The sequence below is a fragment of the Mus caroli genome, chromosome 11 (genome assembly GCF_900094665.2).
Source record: "Mus caroli chromosome 11, CAROLI_EIJ_v1.1, whole genome shotgun sequence".
NCBI lineage: Eukaryota > Metazoa > Chordata > Mammalia > Rodentia > Muridae > Mus > Mus caroli.
In genome coordinates this window covers 49,253,889-49,273,342 of record NC_034580.1, presented here as the reverse complement: position 1 = coordinate 49,273,342, position 19,454 = coordinate 49,253,889, and the positions used below count along the sequence as shown (strand labels likewise).

At 48.2% G+C, this 19,454-nt stretch overlaps 1 protein-coding gene across 4 annotated transcripts in view; it reads right to left on the bottom strand.

Moving 5' to 3' along the window:
* The window catches only part of Acsl6 (acyl-CoA synthetase long chain family member 6), a 56,943-nt gene that overhangs the window by 13,797 nt on the left and 23,692 nt on the right, over positions 1-19,454 (bottom strand). For 2 of the 4 annotated variants that reach the window (XM_021175982.2, XM_029483861.1), the window contains exons 9-17: positions 18,045-18,096; positions 12,924-12,997; positions 10,893-10,970; positions 9,488-9,622; positions 8,893-9,027; positions 7,483-7,578; positions 6,127-6,199; positions 2,712-2,800; positions 1,982-2,098 (exon numbers count right to left, since the gene is read on the bottom strand). In XM_021175982.2, coding sequence (XP_021031641.1) covers positions 1,982-2,098; positions 2,712-2,800; positions 6,127-6,199; positions 7,483-7,578; positions 8,893-9,027; positions 9,488-9,622; positions 10,893-10,970; positions 12,924-12,997; positions 18,045-18,096 — 849 coding nt within the window. Of the gene's footprint in view, positions 1-1,981; positions 2,099-2,711; positions 2,801-6,126; positions 6,200-7,482; positions 7,579-8,892; positions 9,028-9,487; positions 9,623-10,892; positions 10,971-11,027; positions 11,106-12,923; positions 12,998-18,044; positions 18,097-19,454 lie in introns of all 4 variants that reach the window. The other 2 variants (XM_021175981.2, XM_029483860.1) reach the window with 1 other exon arrangement.

Sequence of the window (19,454 nt, the reverse complement as noted above, 5' to 3'; positions counted from 1 at the left end):
TCCCCAAGACTGTCATGGTAGGAGGAGAGAATTGATGCATGCAAGTTGTCCTCTGACCTCATGATCACCATGAGGAGTGCAGACACAGGCACACACACAGATACACAGAATAAATGAATAAATAATTAAATAAATAACACACATAGGTACACAGGAGAAGGAAAAAAGAAAGAAGAAAGAAAGAAAGAAAGAGAGAAAGAGAGAGAGAGAGAGAGAGAAAGAAAGAAAGAAAGAAAGAAAGGAAGGAAGGAAGGAAGGAAGGAAGGAAGGAAGGAAGGAAGGAAGGAAGAAACAAAGAAAGGCAGAGAGAGAGACAAACTTTTTAAAATGAGAGAATGAGGCATATTTGCTTGGGCTAAAAAGCTGGGAGCCATAGCCAAAGACTGCCATGAAGATTTAGCTTCATATTCTACAAATGGGCCAGGGTGTAGCCCAAGAGAGGAGAATAGCTAGCTGTAGGACCCTGAAAGGCAGCCTGGTTCCTGGTTGAGCTAAGGCTAGAAACCCTGGTGACCCTAAAGGGACAGAAGGTGTTTTGCCCTGCTCCCAGAGAACCAGGCTCCTGGCACGAGGCTGCAAACCTCCATAGATTTGTGGCCATCAGTCACGTAAGGACAGTGTCCCAAGCCCCTCCACATATAGGGGATGTGACCTATGGTCGCATAGGCTCAAGACAGATCTCCATTTTACTGAGGTACCTAAAGGCCTGGAGGACATAGCCAATAAACTCTCCTTCCCAGACACTCCTCCCTACCAAAGGTATTTAACCTCAGGCCCGCCCTGAGAAGTGGGGTACAGTTTTACTCATCCACTTTCTGCCATGACAATAAAGCTCTTAAAACCACAGACTGCCTCTTTTCATCTGGATCTGCCATGGGGAGCAATGGAGAAAGCTTCCACTTAAAGAGCTGCCATCCCCTCTTTTCTCTCTCAGCCCTAGGCTAGATCCAGCCTGAGGGCCCCCACTCCATTCTCAGCTCTTCTGCAGCATCCAGTGGCACCTGGGTGCCCAAGAGCCTGAGAATCAGATGCCCCAGGCCTCCCTGCAGGCCCAGAGACCCCTGAACCATCTCCTCAGACTGCGCTCCCCTACTCCTGAAGCAGTGTCCCAAGGCTCCCCACAGCTCAAGGGTAAGCGCGGTCAAAACTTCCTGTCTCCTGTCTCCCTGAGTGGCCCGAGCCCTGTGGTGGAGTAGATGCGGGACCCCACTAGCCCTACATATAGCTTTGCTCAAAGTGATAAAAACAACTTCCAGAAGTGTCAAAGGAACTGAAGTACCCCTTATCCATCAACACCAAGTGTTTCCCTTTTCCATGCCAATCTCTTAGCTGGGGGCCAATGTCCCTTGCTGTGGTGGCTCGAATGATGAAAATGACCCTCATAGGCTCAGGGGAGTGGCACTATTGGGAGGGAGGGCCTTGTTGGAGTAGGTATGACCTTGTTGGAAGAAGTGTGTCACTGCGGGTGCACTTTGGGGTTCCAGAAGCCCAAGCCAGGCCCACTAGCTGTCTTTCTTCTTGCTGTCTCCCCATCTGGGTATAGAACTCTAAGCATCATATCTGCTTGCATGCTGCCACGTTTCCCATCATGATGGGAGTAAACCTCTGAACTGTAAGAGGCTCCTCAATTAAATGTTTTCCTTTATAAGACTTTCTGTGGTCATAGTGTCTCTTCAGAGAAATAAAACCCAAACTCCACGTTGACTTTCTCAAATCTGCTCAAAAATGTACCTCCTTCTAATTAGCTAGCAGCCTCCACACACAAGTAAACCCTTCCTGGATTCCATGAGAGACCGGGAGTTGTTTTAAGGCTCAAGTTCTGCCTTCCACACGGGCCACTGTCACTGTCATTGGGGCAATGGGAGCAGGAAGCTTGGGACAAAGTTGGGGCACATATGGACAGGTGCCCCTCGGTGAACTGGTCTGCATGCCCAACCATTACTGACATGAGTGTGGAGCACCAGACTCCAAACCTACATACCGGCAGCCATTTCCCAATGTCTCCAGTGTGAAGCCAGCCGTCGCTGTCCAGGGCCTCCTTTGTCCTGTCCTCGTCTTTTAAGTAGCCTTTGAACACATTTGGTCCTTTCACACATATCTGTGGGGGGGGTGGGGGGCAAATGGCATAGCTTTGCTCACTCATGATACAGGAGATCCAACAGTGACAGACCGTCAGCGGACACGAGAAAGAGTGTGCTCTCCATCTACTGGAAGACTGCTGTGGACCAGAGGGTGTGAACTGCCCCTCTGCTGTCCCTTGCCTTCCCTGAAGTAGTGTCTTCCCTGTGTTAGTTGTCCTTTCTTCATTTGCCACTTCTCCCTCAGGAGTCCCTGACCTTGGGCTCATGCTGTTTTGGGACATTCACGACAGATACTTGATGACTGGCTGATCCTACCAGTGATGCTCAGGCCCCCTGCTGGCTGGCAGGAAGCCTGACTCTCCATCCACTCCATCCACTCCCTAGGGCTGAGCAAGAACAGCTCAGCTTGGCCCACTTCATTTGGCCTATTTGATGTATGGCCGTGTTTCTGATGAGACAAGCTATATTGTAGCAACCCATACCACAACGGGGCGCACGTGTGGGGGAGGGAGTACTTCCTTTAAAGTCCAGAAATTAATGACTTTGCATGCAGATTTATCCCCACTGTCCTTTGCTTCTGCTTGGCTACATGTGACATCCATAGAAGCAAGGGTGACATCTGAACCTCACCTCTCCTTCTCCTTTGCAGGTCCAGTAGTTGAGTTCCTCTGCATCGACCAGCTTGATGTGGTTGCAGGGCAGAGGTGCCCCTACATGCCCTAGGACACCAGAACAAGGTGATGCTAGTTCAGTGGTTCGGTACCATGGTGCTTGACATCCCTGGGGGATCCCCAAGCATCCTGGTAGAGTGGAGCATGCCTACGATCGCAGAAGTCGAGAGGTAGAGGAAACAGTATCAGGAGCTCAAGGTCATCCTAGGCTGTGTAGTGAGTGGTTGGAGGCTAGCCTGGGCCACCTGAGGCTAGCCTGGGCCACCTGAGGCCTTACTTCTATCAAAACAAAACAGAGACAAAACAAAAATGGAAACAAACCCCCAGGTGGGTTAAAGCAGGGAGCTGTGGGACCAGAGTAACACACCTTTACGCAGGTGCTGGTGACAGGGACAAACCGAGGGCAAAACTAAACTCCGGGGAATGCAGAGTGTGAGCTCCACTTTAATATATCTATTCACACATAGGGTTCTCTGTGCAGCCCAGGTTGTCTTGAAATTCACTACAGCACTCAGGCTGACCCCAAACTTGTGGTTCTGTGTGTCATCCTTACCAGTCTTGCAATTATGGGAAGGCATCATCATGTGAGATTTACATTGGTTCTTAATTTATCTACATTTATTAGTATAGTGTGTGTGTGTGTGTCTGTGTGTGTAGGTCAGAGGAGGGCTCGGAGGAGTCAGTTCTCTCTTTACATCATGTGGATTCTGGGGATTGTCTTGGTAACACAAGCCTTTACCTCTGAAACACTCACTGACCCTTATATTTGGTTCTTACAGAGTGGGGCCAGCATAATTGACCCAGCACAAAACTACATAGAGGCTCTGAGTAAGGTGGGACTCTCATTCCACCATGCACATGGTTAGGAGGTTGTAGAGTGGTACCCACATCAAGACATTTTTCCAGCTGGGCATAGTGGTGCACAGCTGTAATAGGAGATGAATGTTGAGGATCAGGAGATGGAGGCCAGCGTGTGCTACACGTGGATCATAAACTACAACCCAGAGTGCTTGCTACACCGCAGATTTGGACTGAGGTCTGGGATGAGGCATGAGGGTCTTCATTTCTCACTAGTACCTAGGCAGTATGGATGCCACTGTACTCAGTACGGCAAGGAACAGAAAACCAGGATGAAGTTACTCATCCCTGGGGTTGGCGGTGGCGGGGGGGGGGGATCAAATTCTAAAGTTTGATGATCTTATGCACTCCAGCCACAAGATCCTATCGAAGTCACTCACTAGCCCTTGTAGTCTTTACCTCACATGATGGGAAGCAAATGGAGCGCTAAGTAGGTGCTGGCCAAGGTCCTGAACCAGACTGCCACAGGTATGAAAAAGAAGGCTGGGGCACTTGGGTTTCTCTTTTAGAAGACACATTGCTAAACCTGTTATGATATTATACAAAGAGACATCAGCTTTCTGACACCCAGCCTCCTAGGGCTTCCAGTAAGGATGAATTAAAAACTCAATAGTTTTAACTAGGACAGCATTAAAGATGGCATCCGAGGTAAGTGGGGTTAGAGTGGGCTCAGGGTTCTAAGGTTGATCCCCAGAATCTACACGGTGGAGAGAACTGACTCATGCAATCTTTCTTCAGATATTTACATGTGCACTGTGAAATACACATGCTCTCTCACCCACACAAATAAATAAATAAATGTAATTTTTTAAAAGAATGAAAGTGCCCGAAAGGAATGCAATTCATGGAATGGTGACTTGGTATAGTGGAAACATACACACACAGACACACACAGACACACACACAGAGACACATACACACACACACAGACACACACAGGCACACAGACCCACAGACACACACACACATACCAGACACACACACACACACACATACACACAGCTAGGTCCTGGAGAAATGGCTCAGCTTACTGCTCTTACAGAGAAGAATTTGATTTCCAGCATCCACATTAGGCAGCTCAAAACCACCTGTAATTTTGGCTCCAGGGAATCTGATGCCCTCTTCTGGCCCCTATGGACATTTGGACTCAAGTGCACATCAGACATACATATAATTAAAATTAAATATTTGTATATATATTTTTTAAAAAAATAGTGAGTGAACACGACTTTCAAAGAGAGTTCCCAAAGAATATCTGTCAGTAGGAGAATGAGCAGAGAGTTTGTATGGGAAGCAAGCAGCCTTCACCCAGCTTGAGTGAAATGAGACAGGGTTCATGAAAAAAACATCACTTCTTATCTGGATCAGTCAAATGCAGTTTCCATTTTGAGTTTACCTATTGTGTTTCAAGATCCTGTGAAATACTGTTGCATTAACTGGCTTTTTTTCTTTTGCAAGCTCATCATTCCAAAATTTCCAGTCTGTATTTGAGCAAACGTAAGCACAAACAGTGGTCGCAGGGGAAGCATCCTAAGGAATTCTTTTGCTGAGTGCTTTCCAAGTTTGTTCAGTGCCTAGTGGAGGTCTGGTGATGGGTGATCCAAAAGCTAACTACTACAGACCTACTTCACTATGCCTAGGAGGAGGGATCTCCTCACACTGAGAGTGTGCACGGCCTCCTCCTCTCTGAGGTTGTCACTGCCTTCTACACCATAAGAGCCCCATCCTTAAGACATGGTCCTCAGAGGAGCTGAAAACATGGCTCTTCTTCCAAAAGGGCTGGGGCTCAACTCCTAGCACCCACATACTGGCTCACAACCATCCGTAATTCTAGTTCCAGGGGTCCAGCACTCTTTTCTGACCCCAACAGGCACCACACACACACACACACACACACACACACAGTGCACATATGTACATGCATGCAAAACACTCTACATCTTTTTTTAAAAGAGAGAGTTGTCTGTTACAAGTCACATTCAACTCATAGACCTCTTCTTTTGTTGTATAGAGCAGTGTGGTTACATAGAATCTACAAAAAGCAATGTGCTGGTATTAGAAGCATTTACCACATGGAGTTCTAGCCTGTGCTCCACACTTTGCACAGCTTCTATCTATTAATAAAATCAAACCAAACCAAACCAACACAAAAAGCAAACAAACAAAAAGCAGGAGGGCAAAGACAGACACTTGCTGCTGAGTTTGAAGACTTTCACTTTGTCCCAGAAATCCACACAATGAAAGGGGCAAACAAGCCCCTGAATGTTGTTCTCTGACTTCCACAGTGTGCCAGGGTGTGTGTGCACACGCATGCACACATAAACTAAGTAAATAAATGCAGTTTTAAATTACAAATAAAAATTTAAATAGGGGAAAGTACAAAAAAAGAAAGTGCAAAAAATTACAACAAAGAAAACATTAGAGCCACAGTGTCACAATTCAGATAACCCCTGACATGACCCCTCACCACATTACCTCCCATCCTGCCCCCTCCCCACCCCTGTAAGCTCTCCTACCTGATGTCCAGTCCCCTGGCGTTGTGAAGGTACACCCAGCTGTGCATTCAGTTTGCCCATAACCTTCATAGACCTTCAAGCAAAATAGAAACCGTGATGTGGGCCACTGCTTCAGAACCGTCTGGAGCCCCTCTTGGCCAGCTTGCCTCCTGCTGACTGTCTGTGGCTCCCAGTGAGGCTGTGGAGATGTGTAGTGCCCTGGTAGCTGACACTGGCAGAAATGAACACAGCAGGGCTGTGCTGCTACTTTTAACCATGAGCACTTAGGTTGTGTGGTTTGTAATAAAGGTTTCTGGCCAGTTTTTAGCCCTAGGCTCTATCTTCATTTGGATAAATGCATACTCAAGATAAATATTCTAGGTCTACTACAGGTCTGATTTTATCTTTGGTGTTCCTCTCTAGGCCCTGGGGTTCAAGGCATCGGAAGCACTGTACATAAGAAACAGACATGTTTAGCTTCCCTTGAAGCCCTGCTGCAGCCACAACACCATTCCCTGCCTCTGTAGGAAACTGACAGATTTTAACTGAATGGATAAATTAAGAGATGGTTTTGTTTGATTGTTTTGCTTCTCAGAGATAACCAAACAACAGCACGCAGATGGGCTGTTCTTTCCTGATGTTCTTGCTTTGAGATGGGAGACACTTTGAAGGCTATAGAGAGCAGAGAGGCAGGGCAGTATGATACAGAGTCTCCAGCACACTAAGGATGCATTTAAATTTTTATTTTTAAAAGCATATTTATTTCATATATGTGTCTGAGTATATATATATATATATATATATATATATATATATATATATATATGTGTGTGTGTGTGTGTGTGTGTGTGTGTGTGTGTGTGTGCACTATGTGTGTGTGGTGACAGAGGAGGTCAGAAGAGGGTAAGAGGGTGCTGGATCCCCTGGAACTGGAGTTGTGACCCACCAAGTGGTTTCTGGAAACCAAACTCAGGCCCTCTGGAAGATCATTAAGTATTCTTAACCATTGAGGCATCTCTCCAGCAGAGAGAGAGAGAGAGAGAGAGAGAGAGAGAGAGAGAGAGAGAGAGAGAGAGAGAGAGAGATACAGATACAGCTATATAGATATACAGATATATAGATACATAGATACATAGATATATAGTTCATCTGATTCTTTTTCCTTTTGCTAAATCTTGCGAGGTTCCAGGTAAAGGACTCTTATAGCATGGATATTCCTGGGGGTTCCAAAAAGGTGGCAAAGCCATTCTTGTTCTCTGTGACTGTGCACTTTTCTTACCCACAGAGTGAAAGGCTTGGGCCTCTGGCATCTTCCTCTGAACCCGGCTGCCCAGCACACATCCCACCACCCCCAAGGAAGGCCCGGGATGATGATACCTGGCACCCCAGAGCTGCTCGGAGGAATCCCAGAACCGTTGGTGACGCGGGGGCTGCTCCAGTGACAATCATCCTCACATGCCCACCAAGACTGGCCTGTGGGAAGAAAGAAGTGGCCAATGATGGTGACACACGAGATGGTCTTCATTTATGGTCTGCTTTCAACAGCTGGACCCTGGGTGCTGGAAGAGAGCCACGTGCTGAGGAAGCCGCTTCTCTTTTGTAATAAATGTGGCTAGTTGTCAACATAACCCAGTTTGTCCAATTCTGTGGCCAACTCTGAGTGCCATGATTCCATGAGGCAATTTTAATGCCGTGCTTCTCCCTCCTTAAATGATTCATCTGCTTCTCTGTGCTCTCATTATTCACCGGGCTCCAGCTTCCATTTTAATGGCATTGACTTTTTCTCATGTAGAAGTCAATACCATGCTTTATTTACTACGTTCTGCAGGGGACAAAGGATACTTGAAACACTTTGTTTCTGAAAGTTGAGCCGAGAGAGCTTAAATATTAATTTTCATGGCTAAAAACAGAATTAGCAAGAAGAAGACTGAGCTGATACCACTAATGAGTGAGATTCCTAGGGTGGTGCAGGACACAGGGACTGTGGTGGCGACTTAGCAAGGAACAATTTGGGACTGGCCTGATTTGGGAGAAGCTGACTTGACAGGACAGGGCACAAGGAAAGGGAGAGAGGACTCCTGCTTATCTAGAGAGAAGTGAGTGCCGTTGGAAGCCCAGCATCACCAGTTTACTGGGAATGGCGGGAGGAAGCCCAGGCCTCCAGGTCCCGGGGACATCTTCAGTGGAACAATGGCCTGAGCACCCAGCAAGGACCCAGCCAAAGGACCTACTCTCTAAGGGCCTTTAAAATACATATTATGTATGTATATATGTGTGTATGTATTTATATATGTCTATATATATATATATATACATGTATTTGTGTGTGTGTGTATGTATGTAAGTATAAGTATATAATATTTTAATTAATTCTTTGAGAGTCTCATACCATATTAATTTCCCCACTCCTCCTGTTAACTCCACCAGGGTCCATCCCTGACTCCCTCACCTCTCTCCCAACTTCCTGTTTTCTTTTTGGTTTGTTTAATATCCTATGGGGTCCAGCTTGTACAGGCCATCTACACATGGGTGTGAAGCTATCTACCAGAGTGTGGTCAAACCTAGGGATCCTTATTGATAAGGATGTTTTTCAGCAGATACAGCACATCTCCAAAACTTATGGAAAAAAATCATGGCTCTAAAATTCCAGCAGCAACACAAGAGTAGTTTATTATTATTATTATTATTATTAACCATATTACAGGTCACTGGGCCATCTTCTCCATTTCTCCCATGAGATCACCCACCAGGCACAGTGCCATTCTGGACTCAGACTCACTTCTTTACCTGAATCTTATTAAAGAAGAGTTCATCCCAGATACTATTGTTTCTGATGATTCCGCTCCGGACCTCTGCCTGCTTGCGCTTTGCCGCAAACTCCAGGAGCCAGCGCTTTAGTGAGGTGTCTGCCTGGTGGAAGATCTGAGAAGCAGAATCGGGAGACAGCAGTCAGGCAAGGCCAGATTACCTCCCTTCTAAACACACCCTCCAGGAAGAGGGCCCATGATGGCCAGCAGAGGACCCGTGTTCCCTTGTACACCTGTGAGAGGTCGCTGGATTTGTAGCGTAAAGCTGAGGGTTAATGCTGTCAAGGGCCAGGCACATTTTGGAGATGGGAAGAAGATGGGGTAGAAAGAAGGCAGGGGAAGAGAAAGGAGGCAGGGGGGGGGGTTGGGAGAAGGGAGGAGAGGCAGCTCAGGTCTCTTTAACCAGAGTTTTGGAGACTGGAAGGAAACCGGAGAAGGAAACATAGGGAAGACTTGGGGAACACAGGAAGGAGGCTAGTTTTCAGACCTGGGTTGGAGGGAAGGAACCCCTTCCCCCGGAACCTCAGATTCTATCCACACCAGCAAATGAGAACCTTCCAGTCCATGGGACCCACCTTGTCATACATCCGATTCAGCAGCCGTGGGACCACAGGGAAGATGGTGGGGCGGAGAGCCTTCATGTCGTCTGAGAGGAGGCGGATGTCTCCCTGGAAGAAGCCCACGCGCCCTCCGTGGCAGTAGACAACAGACTGGGGGAGAGGATAAGAAGGTGGGATTGCTTAGGGTGGGAACTCCTGGCTGCAGGCCAGAGCTATCCAAAGTTTTGCCCTCCGTGGAGAACACCCAGGATCCCAACCCAGCTCTGGCTGCTGCCATAAGATACTGAGTGGCAGGTGAGTGACCCACCCACTGACCCACAACCTTTGTACCAAGTCCCAGCCAGGCCTAAGGAGAAGGTCAAGTGGAATGACACTGGAGTAGCCATTCTTGTTGGTGCCTGCTCCTTTACACCCACTCTCAACCCTAGACATGAGCCACCCCATCCCACCCTGGAAACTTGGGTCCTTGAAATGTTTTATTATCTACACTCCATAATGGATTTCCCAGAGACATCTCTGCAACTGTGGCATGAAGTGCTATCTTCCTTGGTTACTAGAGGTGATGGGAGACCAGGGGCTCCTGGCTGATTCCTATGGGGCCAGAAGCACACGAGGAGCCTTATCATGTGCTCTGTTCTTTAACGCCCAGGGCAGCTCTTTAAGGAAGGCAGTATTCCAGCTATGATCATTGGTGGAAGAAGAACACAAGGCTCAGAAAGATAAAGTGGCTTGCTCAGCTGCATAAAACTAGTTGACGATAATGTCTTGCATTCTAATCCAGGCCCAATGACGCCAGCTCTCCCCGCCAGACAGCAGAAATATACTTGATATACTTGAAAGATATCTTTTATTCACTGGCTGATCCTTTCAATGACACATGTGTGGGAAATTCTTCGACTCCACCATCCTATATGGATTCCCTGCTTTGCTCTCCTACCCCCTCCCCCCCCCACGCCCCCAAGAACTGTCTGAGGACCAGTGCATAGTCCAGGTCTGTAGACTGAGAGCCATGACAGTTGGATGCCGCAGTTTTACTGCTTCATTCTGGCCTTAAGAAGTTTGTAAGTCATGGAACAGGAGCATGCTGGCTATCAGAGCAGTCCCACACACAGCCGGGGTCGCAAAGCACTTTTGAAGGTCTGTCATGCTCTTGGAACCAATGCCACTAACCCAGGTCCTCTCCCAGCTGAGGCGTGACTGTGAGAAAGGCGAGGTGGGTCTGGGTGTTTCCTGAAGCACCTTGCCTAGGGAGGACAGGTGGGGTGGCCAAGGTCCTCAGATCTCTCTGGCCCCCCTCATGCTACCTTCTAAGAATACAGTCATTTTGGTCCTACTTCACACAACCAGTGGCAGGTGAGACCTTGCCATTAAGTGTAGGTTCTGGGCACGGAGGGTAGCCTCCCTGATGCCAGGGCCTTACCTGCACCATGCGCTCAAACATGTGTGCTAAAGGCAAGTAGGAAAAGTGGACGTCCGCACAGGTGGGGGCCCACTGACTCTGCAAGAAAACACAGGGAGCCCAGGCGAGTCCCCGTCAGCCAGGTTGGAGGCTTACCTGGATCACTCTCTCAAACATGTGAGCCAGAGGCAGGAAGGAGATGAGCACATCGTCCTGTCTCGGAAAGATCACTTTCTGCAGGTGACGGGCATGGGAGACAGAAAGGAAAGAAACACTGACAGGAAGACAACGAGAGAGTCATCAAACAATAAAGAGAAAAAAAATGGCCTGGGGGAGGGGGAGGAGGGAGTGGGGAGGACAGAGAGAGGTGAGAAGAGAGGGAAAAATGATGAGTGAGAGGAGGAGGTGGGGAGGAGAGGTGGAGGAGGGAGGGAGGGAGGGAGAGAGAGAGAGAGGGAGAGAGAGAGGCAGCATGGGAAGCCAAGTGTTAGGTCGCAGCGCCAGTGGGTGTAGGTTATCTGCAGAAGCAAAGAGCCACAGGAAGCACATTTAAACCAGCAGAGCCAGGCTCCGCAGGGAAGTCTCCTCTCAGGACGGGCCTGCACCTCACTTGTCGTTTCTGTCTGTTGTTGTGGGCACCTACCTGGGCTCTCTCCTCTCCCCACCCTTTCTGTAAGTAACATCTACTGCCCTGGCTACCTGAGCAGTGTCACACAGTCTCAGTCGGCTTGATGGCACATTCTAGGCCTCGTGGAGAAAATGGTTCAGAGAGTCCTACATATCATTTATGCCAGCTGGGCTGAGTTGTGGGCGGGTGGCAGAGGAAAAGAGGCCAAGCCACAAACAGGTGGCCAGACGTAGCCTCCCAAGCCACCGCTTGGGAATCAGGCTGTCCTTAAAGGAGAATACACAAGCTGGGCACTATCCCACAGCTGTCTCCCAGATGGGACTGGTCCCAGAGACACAGGCTGTTCCAGCCAACAAAGGGTGGGGACTTCCTTAGTGGGACCTAACTATTCTGTCTTGTCCTACAAGTCTTCACTCTCCTTTTGCTTTTGAGCTGGCTTGGACAGACTTGGGGATCTTGGATCATGACTCTGAACCTGATCTCAACCAGCAATCATGCCTCCATTTCCCACCAAAGCATCTCAGCATTTGGAGGATAATGCCCCACAGTATCATGTGGCACACACTCAGACCATTTCCACAGTGGAGGAAGGGCCTGGCATTCCTTCTCCCGAAGGAAGCTATAGCACATACTCACCCCGCTTGGGACAGGCCCTCCTCCTTCCTTAACTGATTATAAATACTATCATGCTTTGGTCAGACCAAGAAAGCAAGCTTTTTGGACTTTGCAGTTACCTTTACGTACAGCTGCCGTAGCAGCTGCTGCTGTTTCTCAGACTCTAGTAGTCCTTAAACACAAAACGGCCAAATTAAACCCCAGCCTGCTTGACAAACAAGTCACGGAGGCTCACTTCTGAGATAAAGGTACACACAGGAACTGGGAGGGATCTCATTTTTTGAACTGAAGAATGAAATTAGGCTTACATGCTCCCCAACCCCCACCCTGGGCTTTTAGAGCTTTTTGATATCAAGTGATGTTGGGGGATGGGTCATTTCCTCACTGGGGCTGAAAGCTAGTCTGATGGCTCATGCTTGTAATCCCAGCATCTGGGAGGCTGAGGCAGGGGCATCAGGTATTCAAGGCCATCCTGAAATACATAGTAAGTCCCCAACCAAAAACCAAACCAAACCAGACCAAACCAGTATTAGAGGCTAAAAGTGGTTGTAAAAGCGGGGCAGCCCTAGTAAAAACAAGAACTTCTTGCCTGCAAGCGGCTGCCCTAAAACAATGATGATAGACTACAGTTCTAACCACGCCCACTCCGTGACCCTTGCATGGTGTTCATCTCAGGATGACCGTGAATACAGCCCAGACATGTGAAGACTAGAGAGTCATATGGTAATATTGAAAAGTTGACACCCTGGCTAGAATAACTGGAGGTGTGTCCTGAAGAAAGGCCTGTGTAGGAAGTTGGCTTTATTCACCTCTGTCACTTTCAGAAAGCCTGAGAAATCGGCCACCACGTTCCCGTGGGTAAGCATCGCACCTTTAGGGTTCCCTGAAAACAGAAGGCAAGAAAGGGTTTCATTAGGAGCCTGACAGTTATCCTTTGACCTTGACATATGAACGATAGCATGGCACACCATGACACGGTGGGGCTACCAAAACCCTACACAAAATAAATAAACAAGTGTCAAAAAGATTTAACGGTTGTAAACGGTTAATTGAAACTAGATGTGGTGGCTTGCAACTGTAGTCTTGGTTCTATGAAGGCTGAGTCAGGAGAACTTCTTTGAGTTTAAGGCCAGCTTGGACTATAGACTGAGACTCTGTTTTTAAAAGAGGGTGTTAATCTTATGTGCTATGTAAATTTTGCCTTTAAAAAAGGGGAGAGGGGAGAGAGAAGCAAAATTCGTGAGGAGAATTTCTTTGGAGAGGGTTATACTGAGTCTTCAAGTCTTCTCTCTCAATCCTAATCTGAAACCTAAGTTCACATAGATGTTATTAGGCTCCAGGGAACCCCATGAGAAGAGAGAAGAGATCAGTGGTCACAAGCTAGTAATAGACCCAAAGGTAGGAGCACCCTACAATCAGGGTCAGGCTGAGAAGGTTGGGATGGATGCTTTTTAAGAGGAATCTGTTTACCAGGCTGGTGTGCCAGGAGAAATGGAGCCTGCCTCCCTGTAATGGTTAACTTAGACAGGATCTCCTAGGAAGACAACCCTCAGGACTGCTCGATGAGGCATTTTCAGGGAGATCTGGCTGAGATGGGAAGACCCACCTTGAGTGAAAGGCAGAGCTAACCCATAGGCTGGGATCCCAGAGTGATTAAAACGGAGACAGTGAGCTGAGCACCAGCATCCATCCCTCTCTGCTTCCTGACTGTGGATGTAGTGTGACAGCTGCCTCGGCTCCTGCTGCCAGGTTTCCCATCATGACTGGCTCCATCCTTCCCTCCCTCCCTCCCTCCCTCCCTCCCTCCCTCCCTCCCTTCTCCCCTTAAGCTGCTTTTGTCATATCAATGAGAAAGGCAACTGATCCACACTCCCTCCCCATAAACCTGGAGGAGGGAGTTAAGTGTGCACAGAGTTAGGAGCTATGGTGGCAGAGGGTTCAGAAGCCCAGGAGAAGCACTGATCCCTACATCAGAACTCAGAAAAGCATCCATCAGTGAAAGAAAGTATGAGCTTTACACATACTCAATCGACCTTCCTCCAAATTCCACAACCCACTTCCTTGTTCTTGATCCCCCTGTCAAACTTGGTAGGAGAGGGCAGAGCACCCACTAACAAGGCTAGGGAGCAGGAGAAGAAGAGAGGGGAAAAGGATGGGGGATTGTGTCCTTGCTCCATGCCAAGCCCACAGGGGCAGGGAGGCCTTGGAGAAGCCTGCTGGTTCCTAGTTTGGCTAGACATCTCTGAATTCAGCCTCTGTGATCATGACCATGGGACACTTTATTGCTGGATAGTAACCATGATGACATTTATCCAGGGGCAGAAACAGAGAAATTCCCTCCATGATCACGTGGAATTCAGTAACGAGGATAAAAATAAATTCTTTCTCATAATTATATCCCCTGAGGCCTGTTTGCTCATCTTGCAGGTGATCCATTTGGCATCAGTCACAGCCTCTTCTTCTAATTCAAGTGACAGAGGTGTCCCTCTGCCTAAGATGTGTGATGGATGAGATCTCAGCCTATGAATTGGTGATTTCTCCTGTGATGTCAACTAGAGGTGGCTCAGGGGGACACAGAAGGATGTGCTTCTTAAAAAGTGACTATTTTTTCCCCTAATAGATAGTTGTCAAAATGTCTTCCTTTGTAAAAGAGAAAGACTCATGGGATCTGCCTCACCTGTGCTTGGCTTTTTATCCCAGCGCTCCTTCAGGCCCGGACCCATGTTTTCTCTCCTAGTTGACCCTCAAGATATGAATCCTAGGAAGTCCTGGAGTCCTTAAGGTATTCTGAGAATCACCTGGCAATTTTCACCTCCAGGTTCTGGAAGTTTCTAAGGATCCAGATACCAGATACAGAAGAGGAATGATACAAAATAGATCCTTGTGCCACAGAGCTGGTCTGGCTAACGTGTGGATGAACAACATCAACTCGAGGCAAGAAGGCCTGAGGATCAGGGGAGAAAGTTGTCTTTACAGATGAAGATTCTCCACAACCTTCTTAACTGAGGCAGGAGACTAACCCTGTTGGCAGTTCTTCAGTTCTGTTCTGTTCTGTTCTGTTCTGTTCTGTTCTGTTCTGTTCTGTTCTGTTCTGTTCTGTTCTGTTCTTCTCCAGCATAATGGCACAGTTCAGACCTTTCCGAAACACACTTTTTCTTCCAGATTCCAATGTCACTTTATAAACAACTATAGGACTCTTAAATATTCCCAGAAATGTTCAGATTATCTGCATAAGTTATCTTTATGTGTGACTCCAAAGACTGAAGGAGAAATGGATGCTCATTGCAGATTCTGGGAGCTGACAACAAAGGTCTCCTTAGGAAGTGTGAGGTGAGTCTTCCAGAAGGTTCTGCATGCTCCTCCGATCCAGGATGAGCCATCATCTCAAGCAGTCTTTTCAAACTGGATGTAGAAAGTGTCTGATTGCTCACATTGAGAACAGAAGTCATCTTGTGTTTCGAATGATCTGGGTTGCAGAGCCAAAGTGCAGATCTTCCTGTAGTTGTCTTTGTGCCTGGCACAGACAGTGAGACACTGCCACCCAGGTCAAAATCTCAGGGAGACAAGATTGGCTCCCACTCGGAAGCTACCCCTCTTTGCATCAGTCACAGTGCATTCACTTAACTTTCAAAAAGGAGGCTGAAGAGAGGTCACGTGACTCCAAGGTTACTATAAGCAAGAGGTGTCCCCCAGAGCACCAGCAGGTGTTTTTCAGTAACTGGGTACAACCTGGCTCCACACAGAACTGACAGAGTCTGCTCTCTTCTGGCCTGACCAGGGGCTCCAAAGCACTGACTGATTCTAGGACATTCCTCCCACAGGGTAGAAGAAACTCTTTCTTGGATGTTCCTGCCAAATATCAGCGTCAGGTCATATTTCCTACATTTCACCACTAGAAGAACAGCGTAACATCCATCAAGGCTCATAGCCAGACGCTTGGCACGCAAAGAAAGCATGTGGCTGTGCTGTGACATCGAGGACAAGTGTGGATGACATGCTGACAAGAGGATGAATGCAAGAGGCACAACACAGGCTTAGACTAAATCCAAGGAAGTTCAAGCATGTGGTCCAGTCGGATGGTTTCAAGCCAAAGGTCCGCCCGCTATCTCAGACCCGCCAGGCACTGGTCGTGGCTTTACAGCAGAAGGTATAGAACACTAAGTTCCAACCAGTTTTCCAGCCCTGCCTATGAATGCTGCCCCTCTGCCCAGCTAGGTAAGGACAGTGTGGCCTCTGATGTGAGTCCACAGTTGGGAAGGCACTGGATACTGACAGCTGTCCCTTCCTGCTGGTCAACAGCATATTTCAACTGCGTGAAGTATTTCCCCAGATAAAAGGGCAGCATCACTGACCAAGTGAGCCACTAAAATCTGAAGCTACTCTTGGAGGGCAGGGAGAGCCAAAGCTAAAAGCCACAGCAATGATTTGTCCCCCAAAACCATGTCACTAAAAAAAAAAATCATGCTATGAAACTCAACACCAAAAAGACTTCAGGAAGTGCTATTTTAAAAGCAACATAAGCCTAAAGGACACTTGTAAAATTCTGGGCTGGCTCTGGAGAGTAGAGACTATATTGCTTTTCTGAAAGGATTTAATAAAACATAGTTTAAAAAATCCTGAAACCCTCTTGAGTCAATGGCAAGAGTCATCCCCATCCGCTATCTGATAAAGGTCCGACCCTCAAGACCTACTGGCTTGATAACTCAGCCTTTGCGGCTGGTCAGGGGTCTACACAAATGCTGTGTGTGCTGTAAAACGTTGGGGAATTCCAAGTCACTTCCCATGGAGAACAATCATCAGGCTGGCCAGTTCCTGGTCTGGAAGTGGATGCTGGGAACTTCTTGTCTATTCAAGGTGAAACAAGTGATGATGTAAATGAGTCTTGTGCATTCGAGTACTTAGTCATCAGTTGGTAGCACTGTGTGGGCAGTTTAGGAGGTGTGCCATTGCTGGAGGAAGGCCACTATATCACTGGGGACAGGCTTTGGGACTGTAAAGACTCAGACCATTGCTAGCTTGCTCTCTGCTTCTTGCTTGCATTTCGAGGTATGGGCTCTCAGCTTCCAGCCACTGTGTCGGCCACCCACTGACTCATTGTCTCCACGACCACGGACTCCAGCTCTCTGGAACTGCAAACCTAGATAAGCCCTTCCTTCCATAGGTTGACTTGGTCATGGAGTTTTATCACAGCAATACAAAAGTAATTAAGATATTTTCTAAGTCATTGATGAATGAGGTGGCAGTGACAAGGACACCAGGAGGGCAGTTCAAAGAGCAGGAGGCTGGTCCCGGGACCTCAACATGGAGCTGGTTTGCTGTCAAGCCTGCTAGCCTCACAGACTGTGCTCAGGGGAGCAGCAAAGTAAAAGCAGGGATGGGGGTCTGTAGACTCCATCCAGACCTTCTCCAGGAAGTGTTTCTAGACTATTCTTGTCAGTCTACTCCTTGGTCAGCACTAAGCACAGTCATTTATGCTCATGTCTTCTTCCTGGCTATTTTGTCCATGGCTGTCCTTGCACATCTCACCCCACATCTTGTTTGGCACCTTTAACTGCCTCCTTCCAGGTGAGGACTTGGGGACAGTAAGCCCATACTCCTTTCCTGGTCTCTGACACAAAGGCCAGGAAGCGGCAGAAGACAGAGGGGAGAGCTATTTTCCATAAAGGAATGACTCCACGAGCAGAGACCATCTTCTAGCTTGTGGCCCAGAGGCTCCCTTGTCCTGGGTCTAGCAGATGATGAGTCCCCTCACCATCTATCTACAACTACCCAGCCCTGCCTTGCCCACCATGGCCAATGGCGGAAACAGAAAAAAGCCAACAGCAGTAGCTGGACAGGACCAGGCTGACTCCACTCCACAGAGGGCATAAAAGATGCCTGGAGTCTCCTGCCAGGCAGCCAGGAAGAGGGGCATCTGGGCCTTGGCTTACCTGTTGTACCACTTGTGAAACAAACGATGGAGAGGTCATCAGGCCGTGGGGGCTGCAGGGGCGAGAAGAGACATACGTTGGGGAGAGCCAGTGGGATCCTCTACCACCCTACCCCATGCATGTGTGATAGTGAGTGATGTGTTGGGCATGTTACACACTTCTGTGTGCTACACTTGGAAAGATGGGCAGGTAATTGTCTGGGAAAGAGAAAAGACGCATGTACGTGGATACATGTCTGTCCTACCAACCTCATACCTGGTCCCATCTCCTCTCCTCCAGCCTGAGCAGAGTTGGACATTGGCTTGGGCTGCAGAAACCAATGACCCTTCCTTTCTAGTAGTCATGGCTTGCAGTTGAGCTGTTTATAGCATTCTGAGCTCTGCATCAGGCCCTAGCTGCAGCACTGGGCCCATGGTTCTAGTTCAGTGGGAGGAGCCCACCTAGTCCATGTGTACACAGAGAACAGCTTCCTAAAGAGGTGGCATGTAAAGGATGTGCAAAAGCCAGCAAAATTTATCCGGATGAAGGGAGCTTCTGGGAGGGGACTTTTCTGGTCACAGACACCGTATCGCTGGACGCAGGGCATGATGAAGAATCATGGAGCCATTCTCTGAGGCTGAGCCAGGGGTAGGGGAGATGTAAAAAAAAATGCACAGAGTACTCATGGAAGGGTCTAGGAAGCAGAGCTCTGGTCTGCTCTGGCCTGGATGTGAGAAAGTTTCTAGGGGTGGTGAGGGAGCGGGGAAGACCGTGCAAGATGGGGCCTAGAAGCCAGAGGCCTTGTGAGAAACTTGAACTCCTCCCTGGTCTCTGTCCAGAAGGCAGAGACCGTCATTGTAACCTGACCTGACAGGACTACACGAGTTGACACCCAGAGAAGTTCAAAGAATGAAAACGAACCAAGAAAAACCCAGAATGGTGCTAATGCTTGTAATCTCAGTACTAGGAGGCAGAGACCATCAGACTGATGGGGCTCTCTGGCCAGCCAGCCTTGCCCACTTGGCCCCGCCTCAAAGAATGGTACCTAAAGAAAATCAGTTGAGGCTGACGTTGGACCTCCATACTCCCTCATGTACACTTGCATAAATGCCCACATACGTATAAACGTGAACATGTGCACACACACACACACACACACACACACACACACAGATAAGTACAAAGACAGCCGAGCCACAAACCCCTGGGCCGTGAGACTCATTTCTAGTTCTTGGATGCTTCTTCTGTCTGTCTCATGCTCTGCGGGGTTTACAACATTCAAAGGAGAAAAAGAAAAGCAAGATCTCCCCATAACAATGGAGAACTGAGGGTAGCCAGGCCTGGATGTCCTTGTGTCTCTCTCCTGTCCTCAGTCCCTCCCTGGGCTCCCAGCCCACAGCAATGTTGGGCAGCTGGGCAGGCACTCCTAGG